Source organism: Colius striatus, chromosome 1 (assembly GCF_028858725.1).
Source record: "Colius striatus isolate bColStr4 chromosome 1, bColStr4.1.hap1, whole genome shotgun sequence".
Classification (NCBI taxonomy): Eukaryota; Metazoa; Chordata; class Aves; order Coliiformes; family Coliidae; genus Colius; species Colius striatus.
The window spans coordinates 28,814,493-28,842,139 of NC_084759.1; the positions used below are offsets into that span (position 1 = coordinate 28,814,493).

At 37.0% G+C, this 27,647-nt stretch overlaps 1 protein-coding gene across 2 annotated transcripts in view; it reads right to left on the reverse strand.

Moving 5' to 3' along the window:
• RB1 (RB transcriptional corepressor 1) overlaps nucleotides 1-27,647 on the reverse strand; it is a 73,704-nt gene that overhangs the window by 38,825 nt on the left and 7,232 nt on the right. For both annotated transcript variants that reach the window (XM_061994685.1, XM_061994692.1), the window contains exons 3-17: nucleotides 27,262-27,374; nucleotides 25,154-25,288; nucleotides 22,629-22,667; nucleotides 21,911-21,978; nucleotides 20,381-20,491; nucleotides 18,010-18,158; nucleotides 17,208-17,285; nucleotides 14,596-14,705; nucleotides 13,554-13,631; nucleotides 9,650-9,737; nucleotides 8,814-8,930; nucleotides 8,070-8,126; nucleotides 7,950-7,981; nucleotides 7,793-7,869; nucleotides 7,360-7,562 (exon numbers count right to left, since the gene is read on the reverse strand). In XM_061994685.1, coding sequence (XP_061850669.1) covers nucleotides 7,360-7,562; nucleotides 7,793-7,869; nucleotides 7,950-7,981; nucleotides 8,070-8,126; nucleotides 8,814-8,930; nucleotides 9,650-9,737; nucleotides 13,554-13,631; nucleotides 14,596-14,705; nucleotides 17,208-17,285; nucleotides 18,010-18,158; nucleotides 20,381-20,491; nucleotides 21,911-21,978; nucleotides 22,629-22,667; nucleotides 25,154-25,288; nucleotides 27,262-27,374 — 1,455 coding nt within the window. The remainder of the gene's footprint in view (nucleotides 1-7,359; nucleotides 7,563-7,792; nucleotides 7,870-7,949; nucleotides 7,982-8,069; nucleotides 8,127-8,813; nucleotides 8,931-9,649; nucleotides 9,738-13,553; nucleotides 13,632-14,595; nucleotides 14,706-17,207; nucleotides 17,286-18,009; nucleotides 18,159-20,380; nucleotides 20,492-21,910; nucleotides 21,979-22,628; nucleotides 22,668-25,153; nucleotides 25,289-27,261; nucleotides 27,375-27,647) is intronic.

Genomic DNA, 27,647 nt, shown 5'->3' on the forward strand with positions numbered 1-27,647 from the left:
CAAAAGGCTTTCCAGCCACAGCTGTGACAACTTTAGTGTCAGAGCTAATTCATAACCTTAAATAAAAAAGCACATGCAGCAGAACCATTACAATCCTTTAGCACTATCACGCCTAGCAGCGGTGGTGGCAGTGGCCTCTCATCTCATGGGGTTCTGGAACACACTCATGATGCAAGCAGAAATATATTTAGCCTGTACAGACAGAAAACCTCAAATCAATTCTCAGTTCCTTCTTTAAGGCTAAAGTTGCACCCTCCTAACATAACTTTTTCAAAAGGAGCATGGCAAGCACGTGAAATGGCATGGTTTGGTGACCCTAAGCACACTCCTTCTCCTGTAAGGAAAACCTGAGAGAATTCCACATTAGAAATCATTGTCCATAGCAACCTCCACACTGACACAGGATAACAGGTGCCTAAAATTCAGAAGATCAGAGGAGATGGATGATGTCTGCAAAAGCAACCCAATGCCTACAGTTCCTGATGTGTCTCTCCTTAGAATACAGTGAGGTTCCCTAGGTGGTTCACATCTTGCCAGTGAACATGCTTGCAAATGCTGTCAAACACCTTTTTGTGCCTCAGGCTGTCCCTCACTCACAAATCAGGTACTTCTATACCTAAGGAAAGGCAAAATTTAGTAGGCATGAAAAGAGTACGTCTGACATATGCTAGCTTTTCTGAGAGAAACTGTCTGCTTTGCAGAAACACGTAGGACTCCTGAAGCCTAGAGGAGAGACAGTAATGCAACGTGTGACTCATTTGCCAGTGCTGAAGTCACTCATGTGGTTGAGCCCACGACTGTCTGTAGTAGTTAACACAACAAGCCACAGCCTGTTCTAAGGCCTTGAGGGCAAGTGGCAAAGCATTGCTTGCACCCACACAGCTACTTTCTCTACTTCTAATCTGTACCAGCAGTTGAAAATGGGCCCGGAGCTGCATCGTGCCCCAAATCTCGCCTAGGCATTGTCCAGAGGAGTGCTGACAAACATCAAAACATGCCAGGGAGCACATTACTGATGAAACACCACTGATGGCTGTGGGACAATACTCAACTCCAAACTATTGTCTCTTTGTGGCCAGCAGTACAGACACAGCCCACAGTGCCAGTACTTGGTTCTTGCTGGCTGGCCTTACTTGGCTGCCTATCAACACGGTTTTAGGGGCATTCTTCTCATACAACAGGAAACCATTTATCCATTAACCTGTTGTATAAAATGTTGTCAGTATGATCATTCCTAATTCTTCTTGGTTTAAAAAGAATGACATAAGACATCATTAAATCAAAGAGAGATGTGTTAAAATCAAAGAGAGAACTTCAAACTGAATGTAGACACCTACCTTCAGAAGAGGTGTAGGGCTTCAGATATAAACCTAACAGGAAACACCACGAAGAACGATACATATCCCAATAGAGTACACTAACTCCCAGTTCCTGGGTGCTCAGTTCCTCCTTACAAGGAGCTCAGAAACCTAACTTGAAGTTGTACCCTTCAGCCAAGGAAATAGGCAGAAAGCAGCTCCACAATAACTGTTCTTCTACAACCCAAAGACTAGGAAGCTGCATAGTTAAGCTTGTACTATACCAAAGGACTTAGGAATACTTGCTTACCTGTAACTTCTTACAGCTTTATCCCAATTTCTATTTGTCTAACATTACCTAAGCAACTCTTAAACACGCTTATTTAATATTTTTCTCCTTACTGCATGATCAAAGTAGGTCTGCTGTTATTCCAGCTCAGTGAGTTTGTCACATTAATGCAATGAAATATATTCTTTGGGAACACAGTTCTCCTCAGGAAAGCATTTTTGCCACAATGAGCTGTATAATTTAAAACAACAAAAGTCTTTGCTGTGGGATGAGGTATCTGAGTATAAACATATACACAGTTGACAAATACATATTGCAAACATGGAGTTATGTTAAGTCAAATTCAACCGTATGTGAATTTACAGTATCTGTAAATCTACAGTACTGTAGATTTCATTGCAAATTTTCCATTAACAATAAAAACCACAAAGAAGAAGGAGCTGATAATGGGGAAGCATTATAGAGCACAGTTTAGGCAATGCTACAGGGAAGAAGTTATAAATAAAAAAAAACACATTTGCCTATTTCTGACCATATTTTAACCGTAAGAAGTAAACTTGTAGAGCCACCTTTATCTTGCATCAGTCATTAAAACTCCAAACTGCTTTATAACTCTAAATTGCAACACATGTTGATAGTGATGTTCCTTTTCCCCTTGAAAAATACAAACCCCAATTAGGATAGCGATATAGTCAAGGAAGGCTACAGTATCAGTGTCAACTGCTGCAGTGCAATGTACTTCTTTGGTTCAACGTTTGTCTGACTCTTTCGCCTGCCACAGTAAACCTGCACATTCTGTTCTGGGGTGTTGTGGGTGTTGTGGGGCTGTAGAAAATGACACAGCTGTCTCTCATCCCTGGTAACAGCAAAAGCTACCACATAACCACTTAAAACTGCAGTCCTACAAGGAATACTCCTTGGACTGTTAGTGCTTATGTTAACAAGTTAACAACAGAACATTTTACTTTCTGCAGAGCTAACCAGAAAAGTGTGTCGGTGCTTATTTCTATAACTCACCTTACTGAGCTGGCCTAAATTACCTTATGTTTGGAGAAGGTTGCAGTTGATCTACAACTACAGTTCAGAAGAACAAGACCCTTTCATTACTGCAGTGCTGGGCAGATGAAGTTGGACAGAGCAGAAGTGCTTCACTCAGCTCTCGCCAAACAAAGGCTGGCTTCCACATAAAGTATTTTGTAGCACGGCTAGAACTATTTCTTAAGTATGTCAAATGTGATAATTTAGAAGGTGTATGCTTCACACTCTTTATCTACTGTACATGTGAAAAGGCATTTGTGAACAAAGAATATTCTCTAAGCAGTAGTATGAAAGAAATCCAATATCTTGCTTATTCCTCCTCATTCACAGCTTATGAGCAGATTGCAAGCCAAGAGGCAGGGAAATACAACTGGATTGCTTTGCAGATACGGGTAACAAAGATGGATACTCCCTAAGTGTTTACTTTCTTCAACAATGTAGCAAAAAAAACAAAGCCATTCCAATTTTAGTCATGCTGTTCCCAGAAACAAACCTATCTCAGATATTACAGATATTTCACTCTTAAAATAGACTCTGAATACTGACAGACTTTGTATTGTATTTGCTTGCACTGAAAACCTGCTCTTCCCTGTTTCTTCCTAAAGCACTGCAGCAAGCAGCAACACTTTAGTCAAATACGTGACATGGCAGCTGACAGGGCCTTCTCTAAGGGAAATTCAGAGACTGCGGAATTTGTTCACACAATCTTCATCTGAGATATTCCAAACAATTATGCCTTTAGCTGGCCAAAGAGAGATGAATTGAACAGAATTATGGAAAAGGCTGAGCAGGAACTCCCAGTCTGTCAGGTAACAAGCTCCCTTTCACAGGGAACATTTTAACTATGCCACAGTTTAAATTATGTTTATATAAACATGATAAAAATGAAGCAAAGGCTATAAACACTTTTATTTTTAAGTCTAAAGTAACTTCAGTTCCCTTTATTTGAAGTCACAAAATTAAAATAGTGCCCAAAATACTGTAGTAACATAAAGCACAAATGTTCTGCAGTAAAGAAAGAATATTGTATGGTATGTTTCTATTTTGCCCATAAAAATTATGTAGCATTATTCACATAGTCTAAACTGATCTTCACATAAAATGCATCTGAAAGCATCACAACCTCACTGGTAAAGAACATCTGAGCAGACAAATAGGACTTCTCCCTTCAGGGTTCAATAAAGACTTAAGAAAAAGGAAGCATTTTCACATGATTTAGTGGTATGGACACTTGCCCCCTTTCAAAATTAAGAATTGTCCAGAAGGACTTTTTTCAACACTTTATTTTGTCTGGCTGTGCTTTTTTAGCTAAAACAAAGGATGACCTAAAAAAAGTTTCATCTCCTTCCTAAAGTACAGATGACTAAATCAGCTAACTATGCAAAAGCAGTAAACAGATTCACAATGACTAGCAAAGGAGTGATATATTATCTTCAGGTACCATTAAGAAACAGAATCCTTCACATTTATTTCATACAGCTTCCTAAGTCAGATAAAGGTCAGATTCACTTAGTTTTTTTTTCTTCAGATAAACTATGCAAAGCATTTTTCCTCACAAAAGCTGTGACAATAAATTCAAACTATTCAATTGCTCAGTGTCTTTAAATCTCATATTGCAATCAGGAGAATGAGGAGAGGCTGAATAAATATAGACCTGGCTTTCCAATGAGCAGATAAGCCTTGTAATGAAATGTTCTACCTATGAGGGAAGATAAGAACTAAACAAAAATACGTGGCAAAAAATTGGGGGAATCAGTTACATTATGCAAATACTTGTAAATAAACATTTTTCAAATGTTTCTATTCTTATTTATCAAGCTGGATTTTTTTTTGCATAAGCTTTACTCATTCCATGCTCTTCATTTTACTTCATTTTAACACTTAGAAAAAAAAACCAAAAACATCTTCTAACCATAGTAGGAAACTTGAACTTGATTCCATTTTTTTTGTGAATTATCAGGTCTTTTGTCTAAAATTAAGCCACTTAAGGTGAGGGTTTTCTTTGTGACCAAGCAGTCACCTGGCTTTTCTCTCCTCCTTTACTGAGTGTTTAGAGCTGTGAGATATTTACTGGTACAAACTACTCTAATCATCCCTTCTTTAGGGAATTACTAATTGAGCAGATGCTTTGTACACCATTAAGTGGAGGCAATATCCAGGTAAGGAGCTGCAGAAGAATATGGTAAACCACTTCTTTGTTGACTAGCTGAACCTTTCTTGGACACCTCACCTCAATGGCCTTGCAAGTCAGGCACAGAAGCATTTTCTCCTGTTGCTAAGAAGTTACACTTTTGAGACTGAATTAGCCAATTTTCAGATGTGAGGCACTGGTGGATTTTCTGCACTAGGGGACTCAAGGCTTTAGGTTTCTGTGCGTAGCCTTACCATGAACAGGCCTCAGGTCCTTCACTGCAGTTGACCCCCAGACTCAGCAGACATTTTAGCATAGATAATGTCTCACTACTCCTGAGCCACCACTATGCAATCTGCAGCTTACAACTGGCAGTCCTTCCCTTAGGGGAAAGTGGAGGAGGCAAGGGAGGCCAGTGCAGCACTGCAGAGTGCCTGCACAGGGGTTCCAACTGTCTGCTGCTGGCTGCCACAACTTCCCTCAGCTTTGGAGGGCAATCCTGTTGTGTCCTCTAGAGACAAACCTCTGCCAAGAGGAGACTGTGCATTGGGGAGATCCAGGGGAGACATGGCAGACAGGTCAATGGCACAGAAGGGCCTCTGGATAGGTGTATTGCACATTTCTTTTTATCTCCTCCACTGTGCTCTACTTCACATATGTGACTGGCACTAGATGATTGTCACAGATCCCTTCCAACTGAATTAAGCTGTTCTGTTAACACTCCAAATCAGCTATACAAACCACGCCAAAACAGTACCAAACATACACCTGTAGCAACTCAAGAAGACAGACTCAATACATTAAAATACACTCAGAGCACTGAGAAAATTAGAAATAATGCTGTACCCATTGTTGACGTTGTAATCTGCTTCACAAAAGCCTACAATGGCACCTGTAATTTTTGAAAACACTATGCTTTATATTTTCCAGCCTGAAAGTCCAAGTCCAGATCTCATTATCTGCGTGTGGTGCTTGAATTACTGGCTAGAAACTGGTAGATATGGGTTATTGCTGATCAGTAAACTGACTTCAAACTGGTTTGCAGAAAGTAGCAAGAGCCACTTCTGACTTGTAACGAGTCAGTCTTGGGTTTCTGTACCTCTGCCTTTAGTCTTGTTAATGTTACAATTCTCAAATAAGCACTTTTTATATGGCTGCAAGCTGCTTAAAATATTGCCTGGCTCTTGAAATACGGCCATATATATATACACATATACACACACACACATATATGTACATATATATACACACATATATATACATATTCCCTGCTTCTGCAGGCTCTGATAAAGTCTCAGCATCATGTGCTTTCAGGCAGTCTTAGTCAAAGAACAGTAAAACCACAAAGAAATTTATACAGCAACATAGAGGCTGTGTGCATTTCCCGAAACGCAAAACATGCAGAAGCATTACAGAAGGAAAAAATTTACACTCTGATTCATTGTACCAGAAAACCTGGGGAACATAAAGTGCTGTGGAGATGAGTGTGGTCCTGGATATCCTGTGCTTGGCTTCCGCAATGGAAAGGTGATCTTCATAGTGGGGCGTATTCAAGGAGCTGCAGGACACGTCCTGCATGTTGGCAAAGGAAATCAAGTGGCAAGGGCTGGCTGGCACAAGGCAGTCCACCAGATTCAGTCTGAAGCACGGCAAATGCTTCCATACACCTCTGATATGAGGCCAGCATGTATCTCCTGAGCTAGGAATCTGAACATAGATGGGCTCTTGCTGCTCGGGCACAACAGCGTCCCCAAAACCCAGAAGTACAACCTCACAGCCTGATAAAGTATCACCTGTACTAGAAAATGGATGACTTTTCATTCTGAAGTCAAACACAAACCAAACACAGGTTACCCAATAAAGAAAACTTGCTTCATGGTTAAACTAACCAATTAGCTATGGCATGCTGCATTTTTCAAACTTCCCAGAACTGTAAGTTACAAGATGAGTACTTAAAAAGCTGCTTTATGTCTCTCTGGTCAAAATTAGCACTCTTTATTTAGTCTCCTGTTTTGTGGCATTAATAGCATATTTTCAGTTTATAAGTAACATACAATATAAAGCAGTGATGTTTGATTTACTGAGATCCAGCCTAAAAAAACAACCCAACTTCCCAGCATTTTATTTTATTGGCACGCAAAAATACTGAAGCAACTGAAGTGCAAAGGGCAATGCGAATCAATGTTTTAAGTGCCATTAACAAACATGTCAGATGCACAGAACTAAGGCTCTACTGCCAAGTAGGAACAGTAACTGGATAAAAATTAACTTACTAATAAAAGCAGAGAATTTATTTCTTTGGTTTTGGCACCAAAATACCATTTAAGGGTATTACCCTTAAGATTCATGCCAGACTGTTAAGATGATGTTGGCTTACAATCATGTAAATCACCAGAGCTATGCCAACTTCTTCCTCTAATACATTCCTTTTTTTCCAAAACCTGAAGACATGCCAAAACTAATCTTGTTTTGCTCTTGCCATTTATTTTGCTAGAAATAAATCTCAGCAAGACTAGCTCTTATTTTATGAAGCTGGGTGTGATTTTCTCTTTCTAGATATGCATGCTATACAAGGACAAATACTACTTTAAAGTATTACTTACAGACTGCCAAGCAAGAGACTCCATAATTCGATGTTCACAGCGTTCCAGATGCTTTATCATTTCCCTTGTTAGGCTTGGCTCCGCTTTAATAAAGCTTTCAATCACCTTGTAGAAGTCAAAGGCTTTTAAATCAAATACACTGAGAATCCATGGGAAAGACAAGTTTGTTTCAGCACTGGTACCATCACTTTGTGAAGCATTTCCTGCAGAGAAAAGAAACTAAAATTATCAAGACTTGATTCACTTCTGATGGGGTTTTTTTCCCCTTTTTTGTATTTTTTGAATCATTGCTGGTTCAGGAATTTCAGTGAGCACTCTTTTTTTCCTGATTACTATATTTTATGTCATAGAACAAACTACAATAATTATCAATTAAAAAAAGCTATTAAAAAAAAGCAACTAAAAGCTATTTAGGACTTTAGATTCAACTTACTGACATATGTGGCCATGACAACCTCAACAGCACATGCCAGAAGAGATGTATGGAAGATGTTATCATTCAGAAGTTTGCTAAGGAGAAAGAAAGTTATTAACACTTGTTCTTAACACTAAAATAGCAGATACTAATACAACAAGTTAGGGGCACACACCTGAAATTCTGCACTGAGAGTCGTTCTTCCTCCTGAAATATATAAATCAAACCCAACTTGTGAATAGTCTTCATATTTGTAAATGCAATGCCAGTACTAAGCTACCAGTACGAAACCTACCGACTTTAGCATAGATTCCATTACTCTGTAATACAGACGTACTCCGAGCTTGTATCTCTGTTAACAAAGAAGAGATTCAACAACATTACAAGAGGTTTTAACAGAATACAACAGGCAGACTCTCATGTTTTAACTGTTCAGAACGTTGCCATTTTTTAAAGAGTTGCTATAAAGAAGTCACTGTCCCCAGTTCTATTTGCCAATAGCACTGGAAAGGCCTCAAAGAATACCAAGGTTTGTGACTACCCCAACCACATGAAGATTTAAGTGTTTATGTTGATTCCCAGCTACCATGACAAAAAACAGGGCTGACAGAGAGGGGACTGTCAAGTATAAACTTGGCTGGACTTGTTTTCCGAAGTCCTTGTTGAAAGTACAGCTGGCTTACTGTTTTATATGGAAGTGAGTCGCTTCTGCAGTTTTAGGCTGTTACCTTAATGAATGCAGATATACATTTCACTAGATATATTTTGCCCAGAAATTCTCCCATTCTTAATTAAAGTATTTCCAACATATCTCCACACAGTTTCCATCATTCCTTATATATTAGGAATAATTTGTGAACTACTGTCTTTACAGCACCTTAGAAAAAAACACACGTCCACTCCTCAAGGTGAAAAGAATAGTGTTAACGTTTTACCACTATTGAATTGCACTGAAGAAGGAGAGTCGGTAAGTCAGGTCTCACATGAGCTAATACCAACAGAGTTCAAATGAGTAATATTCAACTAAAATGCTAGTTACCTGTGGGCCAATTTCGGCACAACCCTGCCCAACTGCTTCAGCAAATTTCTTTTTGAAGATGTGCTCAAGATTTTCCACTCTTTTCAGGATACTATCCTTAGGGTTCACTGTGCAATTCTAATAAAGTACAGGAAGGAGAGTGTGAGAAGGAAAGGCAAAGAAAGGACATTTTTGTTCACAGACTCACAGAATCTTAAGGGTTGAAAGAGATCTCGAAAGATCATCCAGTCCAACTCCCTTGCCAGAGCAGGACCACCTAGGGTAGGTCACACAGGAATTCAAAAACATTGTAATGATTTAACGACGTGTCTTGCTTTACTTTGCAACATCTCTTGATCAGTTCATAGGTGTAAAGTGGAGTATTTAGAAAAAGACAGAATCATTGTAGATCTTCAACAGTTTCCAGTAACTGCAACTTCATGTCTCACATGCAACTAGCTGCAACTACCTCAACTAATGTGTGAGCAGTACTATCACCATTAACATCTTTAAAGCTAGAAATATGCTTAAGCTGCTGAATGTGGACATTCTGAGTACATTCTTCTTCTTTGTCTCCCTTTTATAGTCCCTTCTTTTTAAATCTGATACATACATAAACAAATCTTAATATTTAATGCAGTATTAAAAAGATTTAAGAACCAAGACCTTCCAGTACACATTAGTTAGAAGTGCTTTCTAAAATAAGTAACCACATTTAAACCATTCCAATTATAATGTACTTCTTTGAGAATCAGTTGTTAATAAAGGAGTTTCCCCAAAACATGTGCACCAGGAGTCTGTTTTACTTGAGTGATAATTCCAAGAACCTTTAACAAATTTTCCTTCTACTCACGTACATTGAAATACATGATGAGAGTATCTGATGGTTTATCAGTTGCTGAGTTTAAAATCATAATCAATTGCTGAATGTTATTCATTGCAGCTCTGAAAAAATACGTAAGAATGCACAACAAACGTTAAGGTTGGCTTCATAGTTTCCAGAAATCAAATAGCAATTCTAAAAACAGCTACAACAAAAATTATTGCTTTAGTTCTCATACTAGTTATCAACAGCCAACTGGGAAAAACTGTTGTACTGTGTTAACCATTATGAATTCTAATAATCTAATTTTATGTAATAATCTAATTAATAAAATAACTACAATCCATAAGCAAATAACCAAAATAACATAAAATTTAAGTAACACACACTAACAGGCATTTTTAAAAGCAGTAAAATGGTGGAATTGCAATCCTTCTATGTGAAAATATTCAGTTAAATCAAGCAACTCACTTATTTAAAAAAACTCTCTGGCTTTTGTACAAAATTATTACAAAAGGCTGATGAACGAAGACAGCTCTTATGTTTCAAGTCATCTGTTCACAAGTGTAATAAGTAAGACATATTAAAATATGGCTAGTCACAAGAAAATACAGCCTTTTTAACAAAGATGCTTTGAAAACCCCACATTTTTCAGAGGCTATCAATATTCCTATCAATATTCCTACCAGCAACTGCATGAGAATACAGTCTTCTTCCTCCCTGAAGCTGAACACAAAAGTCGCATAAGAACTTAAATCCTTACTTTAACTCAAATTCCTTCTACTACCAATACAAAGGCTCCCATCTCTGTAATCCTTATTCTATCTGCTGTAGCTGTAGCAAGGTTAGAAGGATCTTAAATATATTATCTTCCTAACTTTTGAAGTGTTAAGGGTGGGGAAAAGACTGTGGACATTAAAGAAATTTTTCAGTGTTCCCAAGAATACAAACAGTATCTTCTTTAAAAATAGAACAAAAATTTTTATTGTCCAGATGAAAAGGAGTTTAAAATATGAATAATATCTTATTAACTTGTGAAATATGCCTCCATATGCAATCTTACTGGCATTGTTTTACAGATACAGAGTAAAAAGAAAAACACATTGGCACTAAAATTACTGTATGTCTACTTCATGCCTACAATTTTCTTGCTAAAAAAAGATTCAAAACCACAAGTAACAGCCACTGATTCATATGCAATATCTTAATACAGAAAACTACTAAAGCTAACCCAAGTAACAGTAGTATTTCAGAAAAGCTGTAATAATTTAGTGAATTAAAAATAGTTTGAAGCCAAGTGCGTGATCCTGTTGTTTACTTCACAAAAATAAATTCCTTGTTAGGATGAATTTATAACTCTCTGAATCATAGAATGGTAAAGTTGGAAGGGACCTTTAGAGATCATCTAGTCCAAAGCCCCCTGCAGAAGCAGGTTCACCTAGATCAGGTCACATCCAGACAGGTCTATGAAGACCTCCAAGGAAGGAGACTCCACAACCCCTCTGGGCAGCCTGTGCCAGGGCTCCCTCACCTGAACAGTGAAATAGTTTTTCCTTATGTTTTTCCTTATGTTTAAGTGGAACTTATATGTTCCAGCCTAATCCCATTACCCCTTGTCCTGTTGCTAGCTACTATAGGAAAAAGGGATGTCCCAGCCTCCTGACACCCACCCTTTAGATATTTATAAATGTTAATCAGATCTCCTCTCAGTCTCCTCCAGACTAAACAGCCCCAGTTCCTGCAGCCTTTCCTCATATGAAAGATGTTCCAGTTCCCTGATCATTTTGGTGGCCCTGCGCTGGACTCTCTCCAGCAGTTCCCTGTCCCTCTTGAGCTGAGGAGCCCAGAACTGGACACAGGACTCTAGATGAGGCCTCACCAGGGCAGAGTAGAGGGGGAGAAGAACCTCCCTCGACCTGCTGGCCACACTCTTCTTGACGCATCCCAGGATGCCATTGGAATAAAGTCTTTTTCAGTTTCTTTTCTAGAACAGAAATCCTAATGACAAACAGTTTTCATGACTTTCAGAGAAATAATTATTTGAAGACAACAGAACATGGCTTCTTCTCAAACAGCATGTACTATCCATGAGGTGACTGGAATATCTATAGGTGAGAACACAAAAATGATAATGATCTTGTCATATAAGGGAAAAAGATGTGTGCATGAGTTAGCAACTAAACAGTCTGCATTGCCAAATTTTTGGGGACATCATGTATTGTTCTGCTTATAAGGGGTTCTGCCTAAGTCTAGTCTAGTTTTGGACTAGGTGATCTCTAAAGGTCCCTTCCAACCCCTACCATTCTATGATTGTATGATTTTCTGTATTAAGTCAGAGCGAGTCACATATACACTTTGCAGCCTACACTGTGATCAAAGCTTTGCTGCCATCTACTGACACTTCCGTAGCTTTAGGAAAAAGGTACCACACCCCAAAATCACTGCTAGTGAATAAGCCTTCATTTGAACTGTCTTAAACGGCATCGGGTTTGGAAAACTCTGAGAAAAGCCCATGTGTGGTGGAGAGAATCTATCTCACTAGGCCTCCTCTCAAGATCAAAGCCAGTTTAGCACATTTCAAATTTTTAGCAATGTAGGAACTTGGTACTCCTGCAGTTTCTTCCTAAGAATTCATGTCAATAACATCTTTAGAGAGTTTTAATTGTAGTATAGTTGAAAAGTGTCAATAACTATCTGTATTTGTCAAAAATGAAATTTTCTGTCAGTGACCTTCTTGTTGAATACATTGTATTTTATGGATGGTCCAGTCCCCAATATTCTATCTGAAACTGAAAGGCAAGCTTGATGCCTTCATGGCTAAAAAAGCATTGCTGGTAGTTAAAGACTGAAGGATAAAAGAGACCATTAAGGCAATCAAATAGAGCCTTTTGCAGTCACAGGCAATGAAAAGTTCTTTCATATATTGATCAATATCTATCTCAGCTGTGTGTCTCCTTTTTTCATGAAGAAGCTTTTCAGAACCTTACTGCTCTGTTGGCTCGAAAACAATTAGTTTCTGCAGATGGCATTTAGTAGATTTGTACTGGATACAGAAGCCCAGAGACAAATTCATTCTTCCACAACACTGTAAAAATGTTTTTAATAAAAACAACAATAATTGTACTAATTTGAGAAAACTGGAGGAATAATTAGGAGTACAATATTTTAACTTCTCTCATCTCTATGGCATGCTAAAATAAATAGCATTTGTACAGCAATCATAGAACAAGAACTTCACTGTCTGGTTTTATTAAACCTGACATCTTAAAAATGACTGCCTGTGCAGACACTTCTCTGTTTGTCCACATAGCATTGCAGTGACACAGTTCCAGGTATTTTTAAGCATCACCAGGCAAAATCATACTGATTCCATCAAAAATCTATGTGCTGCAAGGGAAAAATGGTACATGCAAATCTCCTTTCCTTTGGTCAATTGAATTTAAGCTTGTAGGTTTTCTGCATTTGACTGTAGATCAAATCATTTCCAATTAATATCACATTTTTACCATATCTGTCTATTTTCTCAATAGATCGAAATATGTTGGCACTCTGAAATGTTCATATTCCCATGTAGAAAAAAAACAATACTATGAAAAAGATCATGGCAAAAGAATTGCATGTGCATATAAATTCGGTACCAAGAAAGGAAGACAGAAGATACAGAGCTAGAGGAAAGATGGGAAAGTAAGATGGAAATATCTTGCATTTCTTAGACAAGTCAATAAAAAGCTTTTTCTGCTTCCCAACAACTTCAATGGGAACTGAGAGCATTCAGCACTCCTCACTACAGTTTGCTTTATGGAAAACAAAACCAAACCAAATCAACAACCAACCCAAACACATCAGTTGCTTTAAAGTTAAAACAACTACTCTAAAGATGAATATTTCTAGTTAGGATATTAAACAAAACAACACAACTTAAAAGAAAAGCCTCATACCTAACAGGAGTCTGTGGAAGTATAAGATTAAGTTCCTCATCTGGACTGTTTTTTAGTGGTGTCCTCTCCAACTGTGAACTACAGAAATGGAAAACAAACTTATGAAGAACTAATGTAATTCCAAAAAGAATGTTTTCTATCAATCTGAAGAGAAAATCACAGACCAGATTTTTAGAAGCTCTGGACATCCAACCACTCCAGTTGTTAAAACAATGTAATTTAAATTCCCAAGCAGATCTGCTTTGAGCGGGACATTAGAGTAGATGCCCTCCAAAGTTCCCTTCCAACTTATTTTGTTAGAATTCTATTTACAGCAGCTTAACTTATATATGCAGCTGATATCAGCTCCACTTTAAGCCAATTTAAAATATATGTGTTTCCCTAGCAGACTCACATCGTGAACTCGAGTTAGAAGAAGTTGTAGAAATGCTGAATTGCCAGGAACCACTGAAATTTTAGAGTACAACTATTCAAATACATGTATATTACTGAAGAGCACCAGTGAATGTTAATGGCCACTGGTACTTGACTATTTTTTCTGCTAAACCGTCTGTGGCATATTTCTGTCCCATACAAACTACTTGTGGGTACAGGTCAGAAGGCAGATTGGGCTGGCATTCAGCAGGCGCCTTCCAAATGTCACCAGCCATTTAGGAAAGAGGAGCTGGACAGTGGAGACCCAAGCCATTCCATGCCAGCTGGCCCCAGAGCTGTAACATCACCTTGGGCATATCTGATCAACTAGCATGACATGGCCTCAGCCTCCTGCTCCCAATTCCTCAGCTTCCCCTGGAAAACTGGGGTTTGCACTGAGTGAGAATTAAGAGTAGAGCTTCCAAATCATTTCAGTTACAGTCACAATAATATGTTTTCTACTTATTTAAGCTACAAGTAAAGCAAGACAGAAACATCTCAGCTAAACTACAAACCTAGCAGATCAACAGGATAGAGAGATCTTCATTGAAAACATCGGGGCAAAGGGAGAAATCAATGCAAGGTCACATTTTCTATTAAAAATTAAAGCAGTAAATGGAGATATTACCATGCTATGACATCAGGCTGTAGAGTTTCATCATGATCCAGAAATAATCTTGCATCTATATCTTTGCTGCTGAGATAGAGCTCATCGTACTGTTTTGACAGAACCTCAACCTCAAAAAAACATTGAAAACCACTTTATTTTATAGGAACAATTTTGTCAATTTACCAAATAACATAAGCTAGTCCTACCTCATGAACACAATGCTGAAATGCCAAGAGAATGACCTTGGAGCTCACAAAGTCACTTCTTACACAAACAGCTGAAACATACTTAAGAGGAAAATTATCGTTCCTCCCATGCTAACAAAGATATTAGTTTAGAAGAGAAAACAATTCAAGCTTATGATTCTTTTTTGAAGAAATGGAGGTCTTGACACTGTGACACTGTAAAAGAGCTAAAAATAGCTGCAGTGGGAGACATAGACCTGCAAATCAAAGTAATCTTTCCAGGCTTTTAAATCTTTCCTTCCAGAATCAAGAAGTGTCTCTAAGAGCAGGAAATGTAGCATGAGTGTTCTTAGAACAGCTGCCAGGCAACCCTCTGGGTCGGACATGAAGGACAAGACACAAATTCAGACTCTCTTCCTCTGAGTGTAATATTCCATATTAATTTTGGTCATGGTGTAGTTTTTCATAGACATGCTTATTTCTACAATGACATAGGCTGCTATTTCATACCCACATATATATTGATAAAGGTTTCTTAGTTGTTTAGATCCTATAGTGATATGACTTCATTTTACATGGAAAATTTGGTGAGTTTTCAGTTGTTTTTTGTTATTTTGAGTGACTAACATTAACTGGAAGTCTGGAATTGTTTTTTACCAGAGCCAGATACTAGCCTCCACTTCCAATCTGCTGCTGTGCTCCTACAGAAGTAGGCAGATGTTCCCTCAATTATCTGTTCCCTGAGTCCTTAAACATGCTAAATGATGCTGTGTTCTGGCAAAATCCTGGTACAAAACCAGGTGATAGTGCATATGAACTCAAATTAGTCCTCTGTCAGTCCCTATAAGAAGCAAGCTGCAAATACTTCCTACACAGCTTTCCTCCTCTTTCTCTCTTTTTACCTTTACTGAATGAATTTGCTCCAAATTGATCTTCTGGCTAAAACTTTGAGATTAGGACTACTAAATCAAATATTATCTTTTTTAAATTTAAAAAGTTCCTTATCTTTTCATTTTTAATTACCTTCCTAATGGCTCATGTATTCTTTTTGTCTAAAACACTGCAGTTTTCTCAAACTTCTAAGAAAATTCAGATTCTCTTTGCAAAAAAACAGCAACTCTTGGACAAAATGGCTGTACTGGGCTAACTGGTAAGAAACCTCCTGTCAAAAATAATAGTTCTAAATCAATCTGTTCATCAGTTCATAAAGCCTGACCATCAAACACACAGTGAAGACAAATACCAACATTAAGTCTCAAAAGCTTTGATTGTTTTGGAAACAACATTAAAATTTGCCAAAAGCACAGTGGGTTTTTTATGAAAACAAAAAAGCAATCTAAATATCCCATATTATTAGCTATTGTACTGATGATCTCAGCTATGACTGATGCTTAGCTGGACTACACATATGAACTGACTACCTCTGAAATATAGCTGTAGCTTTCTGCTTTGTTTTAGAACATCCCCTCAGATACTCAAGTTTCAGAAGCAGGGATTGTGTGACTGGACTTTTCTTCAAATTTTCACTAGCAGTCTTAGACTGGTGATTTTGATCCCGTGCATAAATTGAATAGCCTTGGATAAGAGCCTTCACTGAAATGATCTTTGCCTGGAGGTTCATACAGGGCTTCCCGACAATTTATATCCAGAAATTTAAAAAGTCTAAACAGACTGCTGATATCCTGAAATTCATTTTGGAAGAGATACAGATCATTAGTGGCTCTTGTATTTTGTCCTGCACTCAACACACTATGGAAATGAATAGAACGTATACTTGTCTGAATCTTGCAGACCTTTAGTCTGACAACCTTCAGAGCTGCTTATTTTCAGGTTACTACATCTGCTGGTGATACACACCTAAACCTACTCTTTTAAGAAAGACAGATGTAAATACATTGCAAGAAGTTACCTGCTAAGGCACACTCTTGCACACGATTGCCAGAGGTGGTCTGCTGCTTCTAGGCAGTAAGATAAAGGTAATAAAAGTAATTGCAGTCCAAACTCTGCCAGTTGGGAAACTGAGCCTAATCTTTTGGATATCTCTCCAACACAACTACAGTAACATGTCTCAATTATATTTAAATTAAGGTGTGTAACTTAAGACTGTAGACAATTATAGACTGACTTCAGAGACCTGATATTGTAATACCTGTATTTTAATGATCTCACTAAGGTCATGGATATGCAAAACTCTTATGTCATGTTTTGCTTTGAGCAAAAGCACTGGTTCAGCCTCATGAAATTCATTTATTAAATTCAAATGTAGAAGCTAAATATACTCCATGAATACCAGAATCCCTACTATGCCATATTCCTGAAAAACAATGTATTTTTCTAGATGACTTTAGAAGAACCTACTAGAACTTCATCAATGTGTAAAGGGAACCTTGAACAATTTGCAATGAAGTAACGCACTGTTGAACTGTTTCAAATTCCTCCAATTACCTCTGGTAGTCCATTTGAAGCTACAATACCAATAGAATTCAAGAAAGGAATAAAGCTTGTGAAGTACACATTTTTGACCTAAAAAAATAAGAAAAAGAATCCACATTAGCAATGTACAGAGGCAGCCATGCATACATTACTTTCACGTCTTTAAATTAAGAAACTAAATGAGCCACTTCTGTAACCTACTGTGTTTTGTTTTCAATAAAGCAAAAATGAAATTGCTTACATATCTCAAACGTAGTGTTATGTAAGCATTCAACACATAATCCATTGCTGGAACATTAAATGACTGAACTGGGAAAGAACTGCAGTCTTCCCAGTCCTCTTTCTGCTTCCATCATCTGCTTGGATATTCAAAAAAAACAGTCCTTTTTACACAAATATAGATTTATCAGCAAAGGGGAATGGGGTCTTTAAGATCCCACACAGCAGCAGGTGCTTGTTGTGTACATTTTCTCATCACGGGACGCAGCTGTGAAACCCCATCAGAGCAGCCCTGCAACCACATGCTACATGCTGTGATCAGCCTATAACTTCATACTGCGTTCTTCACAGTTCAGTTTCCCTGGCAGAGTTAGCATCCATACAAAAGGGCTTGGTTTTTTTGTTAATTTATTTTTGTTTTTAAACTACCCACTAGAGGAACTACAGAATGCTCCTTCTTCACTACTGAACTCTCTTGAGAGAATAGTTAAGCAAACACAAATATTCAGATTTTTAAAAACACATTTAAATAAATGCATATTCCAGACTGAGGTTTAGCATCAAGATCTAACAGACTTTAAAACACAGGCATTACCTCATCTAAATTACAATCATGCTCTTTACAAAGGACTTCAATAACTTTTGTATCGGTATCAATTTGCTTTGAAGTACGTGTACTCCTGTTCTGACCTCTTCTTGGAGTTCGGGCTGAACCATTAACAGTCACTGTAGTCACAGCAGACTCTGAAAAGACAGTCAGAACCCTCACAAGTTTAGAGTCTCATTAAGAAAGAAGAGATTTAAATTTTTATATAATTGTTCAGGTTCTTTTAAATATTTCCCTTTTCATCTGTTCAGCTCAGTAAGAAATCTTCATTATAGAAAGCCTATTCCAAAAAAAACGCACCTTCGTTTTTACATTCCTGTAACAGTATTTGGACATTTTATTTCTTTAAAAGCTACTAAACACAGAATGTAACAGCACTTTTTGTAAGTAGCTTTGAATAAGCATCTGTTTTGCAAAGCTAAGAAAGACTTATCTCTTCACAGATTAATAACTATATTTCCTGTTTTTACAGAAGTGTAAAACAAAGACCTGAAAGAGTAACTTCACTCTGTGTCTGAAGGTTAATGAAGTCAGCACAGGACTTGAATGCCCCTGGGAACTCCAGGAAAACAATTAGGTACAAACAAGTTTACCTCGAAGAAAGTGCCAAAAAAACCTTAATCCAGTAAGGTAAAAACGTTTCATTTTATTCAGCTCAAAGAACATGGCTTCACTATTGTCAGCTTGAAATACGTGAATGCTATTAATAACACACATTAACATCATTGAATACTGTTGGCTTAAAACTGACACTCCGATCAGTATGCCATTCTCATCCATAACTTCATTTGTATTTCATAACTGTCTGAGAAAATCTGACAAACTACACTGCTCGGGTGGTGGCACCTTAATCCCCTCAGCCTTAGTCAGATCATAACGCTTGACATCACTCAGCACAGCATGAAGCCTCTGGGTCACGAGGATTCGAACAATACGTTGTGTTATGTGCTAGAAGAATGAAGCGCTGTTTGACAGTTTACACGGCACCTGCACATATCACACAGTTTCAAGTTAAGAAATCTAATGCTTTACAATCATCACAGTGATACCCATATTTGCAATTTAGTGGCAGCTTTTCTTTTCCAGGTACAGAGCAAGGAAACAAACTGTTTCTAATAATGAGCTCCTAGTCTTCACAGTTCCACCAAAAACAAATGTATCAGTGTGAATACAGAGCTCAAAACCGGGCAGTTTCAATTCAGTGCTCTTTGGAAAAGATCTGCTTTCTAACATTGCAAATTAGCAGTAGCATATGTCTATCCTACTATCAAGGACAAATTTACATTCAAAATAGTACTGGAGGAGGGCTGGGATTTGCTTGCCACAAGCCCATCTCTTCCCACTCTTTATTTGTATTGACATTAGAATAAAAGTAAGGTTATTTGTTCTTACTGGCAACAAATAATTACTAAGTCAGATGAAAAACCTCCAAAACACAGAATTTAAAGAATACAGCAGTGAATACATCATCTATTCCTTGACATTATACATAAATGGGTATCTAGTTGTGAAACAAAGAAATAAAGCAACTAGATTTAGGCTATAAATACTAGTGTTGCATCCAAACTACTTAGTACCAAAAAATTGTTTCCTACATACTGTGGCTCCAAATACTTCAGTATATTGATTCCATAGCTTGCAGAAGAAAATATTCAATGAAAACAGAATTCTGTCTTTGAAAATTACCATCAATGCTTTCTTTCCTTGCTTTTTCAGCGAGGTTTTCCAGGTTTTAGGTATAAAAACGGAATGTACAAAAAGATACTGCTGAATGGAAGTTTCTATACTGAAGACTCATTACATTTTTACTTAAAGAGACACTTGCTAATAACATCAGGGATTTAATAAAAGTGAAGCTATCTACTCTACTTTTCTATTTTGAGCTACCATTGCAATTAAGTTTCTCTCCACTGTATGTTTCTTTAAAATGTCTGTATAGTCCAGTATCTTGTACATTTCTGTTGTCATCATACTGTTATATGTCAACCAAATAATAGTCAAAGAATTGTCTTTTTTCTCTTGTAACTCAAAACAAACCTAAATAACAGTTCTCAGTCACTGTCTACCCAGAACTTGAATTCTTTTACCAAAGTAAAATTGTTGTTTTAACAAGCCCCTAAACAACTTGTATGTGCAGCAGACATAGCAAATGGATGGTAGGATAAGGGAAAAAAAATATATAAAAAATACACTACCATATTCAAGTTCACTATCACCTAAATTGAAATAAAACATTAAAAAATCAATTTTAATAAGCTTAAGAACTTCTATTATGTTAAGGGTAAACGTTAGCATGACACTAATAGAAACTTAACCAATTTACTTTTTAGTTCAATGCACAAAAGAATAAAATCCTTACTGTATGGTTCTTTGAGCATAGCAGGAGGTGACAGCTTGATAAAATAATCTAGGACACACAGCAACAACTGGAAAGAAATCACCAAGTCATCTTCCACTTGCAACACTTTACCTGCAAACATTTAAAAAGGTAAAGGAAACTTTTGTTGTTTGACTTCATTTTACTAGTAATTTTGCAACATAAAGATTTGGAAGGTCATTTAATAGAACTCTACAATTAGAATTCAGAAAGCATCATACAGGATGTAAGTGTTCTCTAAAGGCTATCGATTTTAAAACTCATGGTTCTCATGAGGTTTGCTGCTTTAGAGATAACATACATATACATAAATAAATGAACTGTGCACAGAATTCCTACCTCTCAGTGCTCTTTCCTGATTTCTTTTGCGTTTTACTACAGTGGAGTAACTGTATAGACTATATTACTTACATATACCTCTAATTTTTCCTCACTTTCTTGTTTGTGATCTTGAGCAAGCTTTGTGAAAGTTGCTAAGTATCCAGAAAGCAGCAGTTGCTAGTATATAGCAAAGAGGAATTAAAAACATGCAATCACACTGACATATTATTATTAGCCAATATATTAAAATTATTAGCCTAGCTAATTTATATGAAAAAAAACATAAAAGTCACACAAATATTAGTGTGAAGAGCACTTTTAAAACTATATTAACCCTGCTGTTCCCAAATTTTAACTCACATGGCATATAAGACCTACAGGGCCATTCCAAGATGGTGTGCATCACCAGGAAACAATTGCAAATCCAACAGCAATACAGGACAACTAGAGGCCACTACTTGTCCTCTATTTACATGTGCTATTTCTGTATTTATGTTCTACTAAAATTAGCAAGCATCATCTAGGCTCTCCTGTGAAATCAATTATTTGCTGCTAAAATTTAGCTTTCCTTATTCTCAAAGAAAAAGTAGGCTAGAAAAACTTTGTGGGTTTTGCTTTATGCTTATGCCTGGAGTAATACCATGAGACAGGACTCCATGGACTACTGTAATTGTTTCATCACTCAGCTTTAACTGCAACTTCTGCTTTTTCAATGAAAAATCATAGCATTCAAAGGATATAATTTCAGGGACTTACTATAATAGTATCTTATTATTACATTTATTGTGTTTCTTTCTATATTTTAATTGCTATTTATTATGTATATAAGCCTACTTTAAAAAATCCACCAGTCTTTTCAGGTAACTATCCATTACTAAAATACTGGCACACTACAAAGAACCTCAGAATAGACTCAAATACAGAATACCAACTTTCAAGGTAGAAAAATCTGAGAGACCTTTGAAAGATATGTATTTATGTGCATGAAGTAGTATTGGTGAAAAAAACAGTTAAATTGCATAAAAAGAATTGTTTCTGAGTGGTTACAAAAGCCACATAATCAAAACATTATGTGCCTGTGCTATGTGTATTTGTAATATGGATGCTAGTCTCATATTGGACGTGAAACAAACCCACAAAGTTACTTCAACAATACCAATTAAAATGCTCATTAAAATAATCATACTTCACCTTTTGCCAGCAAAAAAGTAATCCAGTAATTTTTTAGGACTAATACAGAACTGAGTTCAGCAGAAATTCTGTAGAGACACAAGAAGAAACACTTTGGATTAACAGTTCCATAATAAGTTGAACTGTAACTTCTATAAACATGCTTCAGTCTATGAAACAATTTAAGACAACATGCAACATTTCCCATGCAGTTAAGTCACAAGCATATTAAAGCCATTCCATTCCCTACAATTATGGCTACTTATTTGAAAAAATAAAGTCTCTGTAAAAAGAATACAAATACCTATATCATCCTTGGAAATGAAAGTGAACGTAAGTAATTCACTTCACTGTTACAAGTTGTTTTTTCCCTTGTGCCTTTGACTAATGCCCTATTCTCCAGTCACAGCATGAATTCAAGCTCATTTGTGAGCTGCTAAGGTATCCACTATCTATTCATCCACTGAATTATTGCTATGATTAGGAAGCTCACTCTCAAAATGTTCATTTCCACCATACTGAGACACCCACCACTGGGTGATGATCCTTCTCGGAGGAAGTGATCACATGTACGTCACTTCTACAGCTCTCATCATGTCACTGAAACTCAAAATCCTCACTAAATTTAAATTAAGCACACGACACTATGACTTTGGTTAATCTTCATGGGTTAAAGACAAAACACTGACACGTTTTCCATCTTATCTTGACAAACACAATTTGGGAAAGTCAAACTTACTCACTACTAGGTTGTTCCAGATAAATAAGGCCACAAGTCCTAGAAAATAAACATAAATTCTTATTTTTAAACATTTTTCTGACAGCAAACTATGCCATTTCTTTGACTTCAATGCAGGAAAAGATACACCAGTTCACAAAACATTATGCTAATTTTAGAAATTCTGCTTCTTGAAGAACGGATTATCAACAGACCAACTGCAGTCCTGCCAGAGCTCTGACATAAGCATTTGCCATGCTTATCATAGAATGGTAGGGTTGGACGGGATCTTTAGAGATCATCTAGTCCAACCCCCCTGCAGAAGCAGGTCGAACTAGATCAGGTCACATAGGAACATGTCCAGGTGGGTCTTGAAGACCTCCAAGGAAGGAGACTCCACAACCCCTCTGGGCAGCCTGTGCCAGGGCTCCCTCACCTGAACAGTGAAATAGTTTTTTCTTATGTTTAAGTGGAACTTATATGTTCCAGCTTCATCCCATTACCCCTTGTTTCAAAGTGTAAACAGCAAAATAATTTTAATTCAGTGTAATAAAATCTGTTATTGCTTTCTTCCATAAAGACAAGATTTGGATGCACATTGGTACTCCAGTGGCTTGTAAAACACTACAAAGCACATGCCACAGCTGCACAGAACACTCCACAAAAGGACATTTTAAAATCTTTACTATTTCTGCAGTGTCACTTCAAGCCTTGTGCTGTAACGGAGCTTCCTAATTGTTCTAGGTATGTCAAGAAATCAGTTCAGTGTGTTCTAAACCAAAAAGGAACCAAAAAAAAATTATTTCAAATCCTGTTTGAAAAAAATTATTCCCGCGACTCATGTTTTGAAAAATTAAGCAAGTAAAAAGAAAGAGTTGGAGAAGGAAAAAAACCCAAAATATGCCTGCACAAGTTTACAATGGCATTCTTATAGCCTCAAAAATACTTGCAATGAGTAAAAACAAATTATTTACGTCTTACATAGAGCTTCACAGCTTTAAGGCAACCAAGAACTTTTCACAAATATTAATCTACACATTAACCAGGATAAAAAAAAAAATGTGATTGATTGGACTTTGAAAAGACAAAACTTAAATCACGTTCATGCCTTTAGTCTAGAAATTAGCAAGGGGTGACCTGTTACCCCCTTCAAGGCTCATTTAAGGGATATTTGAGAGTCTCATCTTCCTTATGAGGAAAGCCTGCAGGAACTGGGGCTGTTTAGTCTGGAGAAGAGGAGACTGAGGGGAGATCTCATTAATATTTACAAATACCTAAAGGATGGATGTCAGGAGGCTGGGAAATCACTTTTTTCTATTGTAGCTAGCAACAGGACAAGGGGTAATGGGATGAAGCTGGAACACAAAAAGTTCCATTTAAACATAAGGAAAAACTGCCCAGGGAGGGTGTGGAGTCTCCTTCCTTGGAGGTCTTCAAAACCCACCTAGACATGTTCCTATGTGACCTGATCTAGGTGAACCTGCTTCTGCAGGGGGGTTGGACTAGATGATCTCTAAAGGTCCTGTCCAACCCCTACCACTCTATGATTCTATGACTCTTGTGGTTTGTGGCCAAACATCACAGTGACTCAAATTCCTGTTGGTTAAAAATACCACAGCATTCTGGCACAAAAGTAACAAACAATACACCCATCATGGAATGATGCTTCAATGTCTAATAACATGAACCAGTTTTATATTGGCTATAGGGGATTTCACAGACTGATTAAAATTGCCTCAGATCATATCAGATCTTGCCAATATGCATCTGTGCTAGCACACACTAGCCTGTAAAAGGATAGAAAGCCTTTATGATTTCTGTCTTCATGTTAAAGCACAAAGTGCAGCAACTTAGCAACTTGGGGTAAAAGCAACACAACAAAACATCCACTTGATAATCTGTTTTTCAAGTTACAGACAGAGAGCTCTTAGCACTCTGCCATAAGTGCATTCCATTCATTCTGTACAAAGAGAATGCCCTTCGATTTTCACTGTATGGTCTGCTAAACCACTTGGAAAGGTTTACCTTGATTAAAAATAATAACTGCTAATAAAGCAGGTTCTGCAATGCTCCTGAATGCTGGACCAAACAGCCTTCCATTCCAGATTTGGGAGAAACTATCTTATTTGCACTTTTTTTCTTTCCAATGTTCCTTAGAAAGAGACTCTTGGATCAGGATTTGGGAAGGGGTAAGCAGGTAGAAATGACAAGTCCATTAAATTAAAAGGAAGGAAAAAAAGATAATAAAGCAATCCTCTTTATATCCATAAAAAGCTTAATGAAAGGACTAGCAACCACTTGTCATGCTACTCATACTATTGTTTGTACTGCAACAAGAAGATTGTTTAACAAAGAACTGTAATAGTTATGGAGTAGAATGCAAGATGTGTTTACTCAATGCATGTAAACTTATCCATTTCACTGTTCTGTAAATATTAGCACACAGAGCTTAAATAGGCTCTTCCAATACAGAGTTTGAAAAATTCAAATACTTAAGTGTTAACAGCCATAAAGAATTCAGAATTTCAATATGAAACACATATTACCTTTCAAACTTGTGGTATAGTGCAAGTAATACATCATATTTCTTTTTCAGCCTTGATACAGTGCTATCAACTTTAGTGCTTACAGTATCCATGTTAACATCCACCTCTTTCAGAAACTGAAAAAACGTGCACACGCTGAAAAAAATGGGAAAAGATGACAGATTATTGTAACTCTGAGAATCAATATTCTGAAACAGCTTTAAAAAAAACCCAAAAAAACAAACCCACCAAAATCCATTGCCTTACTTCACTTGACTCAGGCATATTTTTAGTATAACTAGCAGTGACTGAGAACCTTGCCTTAGGAAACACTAGTTTTTTACCTCAAGCCCCACCTTTACATTTTCCACAGGTAGGAATACTGTTCAATTATGCAGCAGTGGCATCTCGCAGTATGTGTCCTACTACAGAAAGATAATTTTCTTGGCTAGCACAGTATTATCTTTGGAAGTCAGAATTTGCTTAATCGTACAACATCTTTCTTGCTCCAAGAGTAAAACCACAAATATCCAACATAGACACCTCAATTCTTTTGTTCTACCTATAAGTTTTAATTCAATTGCTTCAAGTTCTCATTATACTAAGGGAATAAGCTTTGGCTTCATCTATGCTAAAGAGAGACCTATGAATGAAAACTGAGACGAATGCACTGAATTATATAGAATTTCAAGTCTTGCAACAGGTATTGGTGGTAAAGGACACTCCCACCCTTTGGAAATACTATTACACAGGGGACTAAAGTTTTCCCTACTCATCCATGGAATATTATGGCCATCAAGAAAAGCATCTTGTTGATGAATACATTTTTAAAAATTAACACGGAGGAAATTATCAAATATATTCAACTATTTCAACTGTATCAAACATATTCTGAACTTTTATTAGCATATGGTATTCTGATCTTGTTTTTAATCTCTGTCAGATTAAAAACACAGAATATAAAACCAGTCAGAAGTTCATTTAGGAATTCTTTTATAATGGAATGAGAAATATTTCCAATATATCTGTATGGCTTTAGAGGATAAGATCACTCTGCCAGTTTGACCTTATAGCTGACAAAAAGCCCAGGACTAATGAACAATTGAGCACCACTAAAATCAACACCACAAGAGTAATAGCTTACTCTTTGAAAACCTAAGGAAAAAACTTTCTTTCAGGCTGCAGTTGGTCTGTACTTGGGTGGAACACACCGAATGCTGCTGCATGAATGCAATTAGATTTCATCCACGCGGTTCCAACTCAGTCATGACTAGAGAGATTAAATCGAAACACAGAACCTGATCACTGCTCTGGGAGATGACACGAGGTAGAAGAGACACAGACAAGTCTAATCATAAAAGATGATTTCCAAGAAAGTGATATTCAGGGCAAGTCTGGGGCTACTGCCACGACATGCCCGGTATTCTGCTTGAGCCTCCTGCCCTAGAGCACCAAAAGACTCTGCTCCTGCACCTGCTTTCGAGACATGGCACAGTTATTAAGCAGATGGCATTGAACTCTTTCCTTAAATGAATCTAAAACAAGGTATGTCTGTTGCTGTTGCCACCTAAATTTACCTTAAAGGCAGATACTATCATATAATCTTAATTTCTGCAGTGTGATCTTGGTGAATATACAATGTAACAGCAACAATCCCCTAGCAAAATGCATGTACAAAAGTACAAAATTTAGACTGGCATTAAAATATTTGAAAAAGAGCAGCATGCTCTTAGAAAGCAAACTAAAGAGGGATTTTTTTTTTCACTTCTTGATTTAGCCTAAGCCTAATGTTGGAAAAAAGGTTTTATGGAAAATTCCGAGAGAGGGAAAGAAAGGAAAATATTTTAAGTGTAATTTACACCAACTTAAACTGATGAAGACTTTAGGTTGAGCAAGAACAATGTGTGATATGATCACAGATAATGACAGTTGAATCAAACAAGTAATATTGCTTCCTCAATCAAAATATGATAGAAAGGCTCCTAATTTACCAAAATATTCAGAATTCCCTTGTAACCCTCACTTTAAAAACAACTAGACTGATATGTGCAAATATCCACAGTACTTTAAAAACATTCTCTTTATTAAAATATCAACTGCTTAACTGTTGAAATCATAAATTCACTTACCTTATGTTTATACTTTTCAGAAGCTCTGTGAAAGTGAATGTCACTTCATCCAGATCAATTGCTACAATAAAGATACAGACTCCCCACGTTTCCTTTTTCTTTTCATTATAAGCCTTTCAGAAAAAGAGAAAATAGGGCTTATTTTTATTATGCAATAAAAGTGGGTAATCTGTGGAAAGCATTAATTTGCCCAAACTAGATAAGAGATGGTAAAACAAAACACCCTCGAGCAAACATTTGACTATAAGTAGACAATTACTTGAAAACTGAAAACCATTACACGTTTTATGTTACAGATGAAAGACCAAGCACTTCAACTCTTATTCCTAGAGTAACAAGATCAATTTTACCCATACAAATCAGCAAAGCTTTGAAACAGAAGCTTA